Source organism: Buceros rhinoceros, unplaced genomic scaffold, assembly GCF_000710305.1.
Source record: "Buceros rhinoceros silvestris isolate BGI_N320 unplaced genomic scaffold, ASM71030v1 scaffold12058, whole genome shotgun sequence".
NCBI lineage: Eukaryota > Metazoa > Chordata > Aves > Bucerotiformes > Bucerotidae > Buceros > Buceros rhinoceros.
Window position 1 is genome coordinate 1 of NW_010426379.1, and position 6659 is coordinate 6659.

Consider the following 6659-nt stretch of genomic DNA (forward strand, 5'->3'; position numbering starts at 1 on the left):
AATGTGCGTAAATTATGTATTAAAACATGAGGCAACTTGCCTCAGTTGATCTTTGTGCTATGGATTTAGAAACGCTAAAAAGTCTGTGGAGTAAAGCTTGTATTTGATTGAAAGAGCACTTACTCACTGCCCCACAGATCTCGGGACGTAAATTAATAAGAGGCTATAAGGACCTTGTAGTGATTCTCTGCACAGAGCCAAAACCTACTTGTGAAAGAATGCTGGTTCTCCAGCAATGGGTCCAAACGCACCTTGCAGCAAGCTGATGAAACCTAACCACCTGCTCTGACTTGGTTTTCCTGGCAGAATTTGTGCCTTAAAGAAGGTCTCCTCCAGCCAGCTGTGGCTCAGAAGAGCTGGGACCACTTCTCAAATCAGCATCCAGTGCTGTGGTTTTAGTTGCAATGAAAGACTTACTTGCAGCAGTAACGTGCACTTGGCTTATGATCTCAATAGTCCTTTTTTTAAGGTGCTGTTTATGCAGCTAAGCTTTGCCTGTAGCCATTCTTCTTACTTTGAGCTGCAGCTGCAGAAGAATCATTTGAGCTTACTGAGTTAAAGAAGCGAGAGAGGAAACATGATTTAGTGCTAACTGTATTTGTTTGGGAATTGCTGTGGGTTCTTTTCTGAAAGGGCCCACCTGGTTCTTGGGTGTAGATAGAACCATTCAGACCAAGCTGCAATAAACCCGTGTGCATAAATGATGCCGACAGAATATTTGCTGGTGCTTTCTATGTAAGATCTACTGACTTGTTTGTCCTAAAGTCTGTGCTCTGAGAGCCTTCTGCCCTCTCATTTGCATGTTGCTCTTTGAAAAATAATTAGGTAAGGAACTGTATGCAAAATCAGCCAAAGCGCTCTTAGCAGGTAGTGCCAGCTGTTACAGTGTATTAAAGGCAGTGCAGAACTGAAAGGTCAGAGGTTTATGTTGTGTTGGGTTGTCTTACCAAGGGGCATGCAGACCCCATACTTCTTCAGGGACACTGAGTATACACCAGGAACAAGTTCCTCATGGTGGAAAGAAAGGGAGAGAGCTGATCTCTGCTCTGCAGCCTACATCCTGTGTGAATTGCTCCTACAGAGTGACTGATTCACTGGAAAATTCATGGTCAATGGAAAGAGGATGAAAGGTGCTTTGTTCCTTTTCCTCTTGTCGTGGCTATGAACATCCCAGTCAGTTCAGTAGCAAAATAAACAAGCATTCATTCTGCTCTTTCTTCTTCAGTCAGTTTTTTCATTTGAATTGTTTAAGATTTCAGTTGTTTAAGACGACAAGGTTCAAGGGGGACCTTATCAATACCTGGAGGGAGAGTGCAAAGAGGATGGTGCCCTGTGACAGGACCAGAGGCAGTGGGCACAAACTGAAATGCAGGACATTCCCTCTGAACATCAGAAAACACTTGTTTTGCTGTGAGGGTGATTGCGAACTCAACAGAAGTTGTTCAGGGAGGTTGTGGAGGCTCCACACTTGGAGATATTAAAAAACTGTCTGAACTGGGCAGCTGGTCAAGGTCGCCCTGCTTGAGCAGGATGTTGGACCATGTGACCTCCAGAGGTGCCTTCCAACCTCAGTTACTCTGTGGTTCTGTGACTTGAAACGGCATCTTTTCCAAGTAAGAGCTTCAAAATAATCTTATTGATAAGTGGTGTCTGTGTTTTAACAAGTGAAGACTGGAGTTTTGGTCCTTGTTAGTAAAAGGAGTGATGCTTCAGAAGCAGAACGCACTGTGTGCAAAGCAGGAATACTCCTTCTCTGTGTGTGAGTGCCTCTGTACAGAGATGGCTTGGTTGTTCTTTATTTCAAAGAACAGCACAGGTTCTGTTCCCTGCTGCAGCTCACACCCAAGAGTGAATGACACAGCATCTGTGTGTCTGTACTTCTAGTTCTGGTTTGGACAAACAGCCAAATCCAAGTGCTCTGTAAGTAGTGAATCAGTGGAAAGAGCCAAAAAGGAATGGGATTGGGGGGGCGGGGGGAGGGGAAGGTGGTGAGAAGCAAGGAAAATAAAAATGCTGGAGGAAAAAACCTTCATGATAAATGACAATACACACAGCAGAAGGTTGATGACAGAAGAGGGTGATTGTTTGAGATTGAACCTAGATATAGGGTGAACTGAGGTGAGTGGAAGAAGACCTTGGTATCACAGCCATTTGCTAGTTTACAGCTGAATCTTCTACCGGGATTGCTGGAGCTGGAGGACCGCACAAGAGTTTGGTGAAAAAAAGACAACAGGAATTAAAGATTACTGTTTGGCACTTGCCTTGGTTCCTTTTACAAATATTTATTTTCACTGTCTAAACAAAGAATAAACAAGGGAGGAAGTATTAAGTTTGAGTCAATAAGTTAAAGTCTAAGTAGAAAGATCCACTTCACCTGTGGTGTTTCCTGTGCCTATTGTGTTAGCTCTGAATATTGCATTTCATCAACAACTTTAGGAATTCACATCTGCTCAACATTTTAAATATCTTCAAAACATAATGTTAAAGAGGCTTCCCATTTAATTTTTTTTAATTCAGACTATGAAATAGGGTTACTTTAAAGAATCAGCTGTTTTATAGTCAAAACTCCGCTTTTATATAAGAACCTCACAATAGAAGTCAGTAAGATTTCTTTGGTAACGTTTTCCGCTAAATCAGAGGTTATTAATCTTACTGTCATAGCAAAGTAAATGTGTCAGCATTGTCAGAATATGTTCTCTCTTGAAGTTTGTTGCCTTTTCTTCCCCCTCTCCTTTAACAGAACAACTATTAGTAAAAATGGAATTTACCACCGTGAACAGACTTCAAAATGTAAGGCAATTCAGGACAACATTTTGTCATCTATCAAGAAGAAAAGGTAGGTGTTTGCTGTGCTTTCTGCTTTGTTTTATTTTAAATAGAAGGGTAAAAGATTGTCCTCTTTTACATAATTCTCGTTTATATTAATGTGGAGCTATACAACAGGAACACGAAATTGTTCAACCAATGTTTGCCTGCATTTTTTGTTTCACATGAATTAAATTTATTCAAGGTTAAATTTTTTATATATATTTTCACAATATAAGTCAACAAGATTTCTCCTTGCCAGTTAGCAACACTTTATTCCGAGATACTAAAAAAAAGATTGAACAGAATCTGTGAGATATAATTTCATTCTTGGGTGTTTTTTGCCTGATTGGAATGCTCCTGCTATGAGCAACCTCAGTTAATGAATTCTTTTCATCATATTCACTGCAGTAAATATGGAAATATACTAATAGAAAAACTTACAAATTAATTGCACTCATTATAGTAACTGGTCCATAGGAAACTAGTATTCAATTGTAGATGCCTTGAAAAAACACCCCAAATTAATTTAGGGTTTTAACTTGCTGTTCAGCCTTTCCCTGACATGGGGAAAAAAAAAATCTTAAATATCAGCCCTGCTCAAATTTCTTGCACCTTTCTAAAGTGAAAAGGGGAGAAGCAGCCCAGTTGTTTTGACTTGTAACATTTTGCCTATATGGATGCACCAGTAAATAAAATGTTGTAAATAAGAAAGATTTCCTATTAGGACCAAGTTCCAGCATAAAATTAATTATATGCCATGGTGTCTTTGAAATTGAGAGCTTTCTTTTTCCTTCCATTTGTGAAGACAAGTGAAATGGAATGAGAAAAAAAGCTCTGCTAAAAATAAATATGTGCCTTTCCCCAGCCAAAGGACCGGAGAAGTCGAATTTTTCCTTAACACAGAAACGTTAAATCATTATTTTAAAACTTCTCCTGTCTTTTCTGTCCCCTTCTCACTTTCTCATTGTGTTTTAAGGTCTTTCACCTGTTTTTAAGTCACCAGCATTCTGTCTTTACTATCTTAATTCTTTCTTTCTTTTTTTTCTTCTCTGTAACATCTTATCCCACCAATATTCCACCTCATTACCATTGAAGTTTTTACTCTTTTGAAAGGTGGTAGATCACCGTTACTAGTGCGCTGCTGGTGAGAGCTGAAACAGACTGGCAAACAGAGGTCAAAGAATACAGTTGACTGAAAAATCGAGTGATTAACACCAAGAGGACAATCAATCACTGTATTGTGTCCAAAATCCAGTTATAGCAATGTAAATGCTGTTATTTTTCCCATGTATTACAAAGTTGTACAGGCTGAAGCAATGTGGGTGTGCTCTTCATATCTACAACGTTTTGGAGCTGAGGTTAGAGGAGAAACTTCACAAAGTGTGAGGCCTTTATTCTGTGGCTAAAGAGAAAGGAGCTGCACTGTTTAACAAGGCAGATGAATTGGGCAGGTAGTAAGAGAAACCGAGGCATGGAACAAAAGAACAAGGAATTGCTTTGTGCCATGAATATTGAAACTCATTGCCCTTCACTGAGAGGAGCTGCAGGGATCTCTGTTGCTTTTTCAAGGTGTGGCCCACAGGCATGGTATATAAATGCTTTCTATTGCAGTTCTAGGCTTTCAGGGACATTCCGGACACTATTGCCTCTTTTAGTTGGCAGAAAGGGGAAAAAATTACTAGTTTAAAGCTTGTCAGATGATTTGATGGTAAAAAATGCTATGTGAGTGGGAAGTTATTATAGCAGGTATGTGCTGGTGGTGACTGAGTCTGAAATGCTGAGTTTTGCTGGCATTTTTCCATTTTTATTCTAGAGCAAGCCCTGTGCACGCTCTCCTGAGGGCTTTAGAAACTGATAGTTGTTTTGGTAGTATTAAAGTGTCCAAAGGCAAAAGGGATCCTCCTTTTCTCTTGCATTTTCTGCTGTTTTTCTTTTTATTTGTTTCTTTCTTGAATATAAGCTGCCAGGTAGGAATATCTCCTTTTTTCACTCCTGCTGCTCAATTTTACCTCTAATTCAAATAGCTTTTTTTTTCAAGTAGTTGTTTAGTTTTAGCAAGTAACCAGTGGGACTGCATCTGTCTCTCTGTCCTGACATTTTACGTATTGTCTCCCTACTATCTCAACAATTCTTTCCTTGCTGTTGTCCTTTAGAATTCTACCAAAAACTAGAAGATATTTGTACTTTGTCAGTGCCTTGACTGTGCATAGTAATTTCATCTTAGCCACTGTAGTTAACATAGGTCACTGCATACCTGACAAGTGCTATAGGCAAGAAAAACCTTCTAGGTGTTATTGTTATCACTCAGGCTCATACAGTATAAGCGAGTTTCCAACAACAGCAAGTTATTATAATGGTTGTGGTGCAGGTAGCAGACAAACCCAGGATGAAACGTGTTTCATTCACTATTCTTAGCACTGTAATTATTGTCTTGTCCATGTATTTTTATAGTTCAATTTATCTGAGCTTTTTTATCTTAATAAAATCCTTTTAGCATCAGTGAACATGTGCTGTAAGCTCTTGGGTGCCCGTGGAAATATATGTATTGTCTCATCTCTTTAAAATGGAACAATGAAGGGAGAAGAGGACTTATCTATGTTACAGCAGAGCCATGAAATGATATGCTGATGGCCTTCTGGACTGATTCCATTGGAGGAGCGAGTCCCCAAGGCTTCTTTAAGGCATGAATTTCTAAAATAGGCTTTAAAGCAGGAAATGCTAAAATGGGCCTTCTGAGAGGGAAAACAAAGCTTTCTGGGCTATAAACCCAGCTGCAGCAAATCCCAGAGCTTCATTTTGAGTCTTTAAAAAAATTAAATATTTTTCTGTATTCAAATAGTGTTTGTTTCATGGAAGCCTTATACCAGTGTGAGCAGATGTGGTGGCTACCTTGCAGAGCTGCTGCTGTCAGGAGCTCTCATCCCCCACGATACACTGCTGGGATGGCTCTTCTGCTTGTGGTGCTGTGCTGGCACCGGCAAAGATGAGTTCTGACACTCTGTGTTGTCTTTGTAAGTGGCAAGAGGAGCAAAACTGGATGCACAGGGCGAGCAGAGGTTTTGTTCTGCCTTGTAAAGACCTGTAAGTGGTGCTTTTCTGGGTGAGCTGGTGAGCGTAGACTCCTCCAAGCAAAACTGGTTCCATCCAGTAGACAGCAGTGGAAAAACAGCAATGTTCTTGCACTGTAATCAGTGTTTTTTACCCTAGGTGCAACTTCTGTTACATGTATAAGAAAGCCCTTACAGTTCCTGTAAGGCCTGTGTTTCTCATGAGGCCTCAGAACAAGCATTATGGATGGTTTTTCTCCTTACCAAATGTTTCTCTGTAACTTGCAAATAATTTGTCAGTTCTTTCTGAGCTGGTAGTAGTTTTTCATTTCTGACTGTGTTCTTCATCTTACCGTGTCTTTAGCCTAGAATTTGCTTTTTCTATATTTTTTTCTCCAGCTTAATGATAGCCTAAGTAGCTCTTCGTGCCCTGTTATCCTGTTAATTTTTGCAATTTTCCCTTGAGTTCCAGCATATAAGAGTTATTTATTGTTTAGCCTTAAGGAATAAAACTAGATCAACATCAGCAGAGACTATTTTGGTCCTGTGCTTCCATCCCATCCTCATTCCACATGCACTCCTGTGTCCTGCCATATCCTGGTACTGATGCCTGTCTGACCCCATGGTGAGCCAATTTAGGTAGCAGCTTCAGCAAGAAAGTAGTTCCATTTTCTTTGGCTGCTGTTCCAAGGCTGCTAATACAATATACCAGCAGGCAGCTGCCAAAATAGGAAGGCCTTCTTCCCAGTTTCTCTGTTCCCACCACTCATTGCTTAAACTGGATTTGGTGTTCAGTGGACTCTT

The 6659-nt window shown here is 40.1% G+C and overlaps 1 protein-coding gene across 1 annotated transcript in view; it reads left to right on the plus strand.

The window, feature by feature from the left end:
• Positions 1–2706: 2706 nt before the first annotated feature.
• The window catches only part of ST8SIA6 (ST8 alpha-N-acetyl-neuraminide alpha-2,8-sialyltransferase 6), a gene marked incomplete at its 5' end in the record, with an annotated part of 25368 nt that continues 21415 nt past the window's right edge, over positions 2707–6659 (plus strand). Inside the window, one exon of the mRNA XM_010141475.1 lies at positions 2707–2836. Within this exon, the coding sequence (XP_010139777.1) occupies positions 2707–2836 (130 nt within the window). The remainder of the gene's footprint in view (positions 2837–6659) is intronic.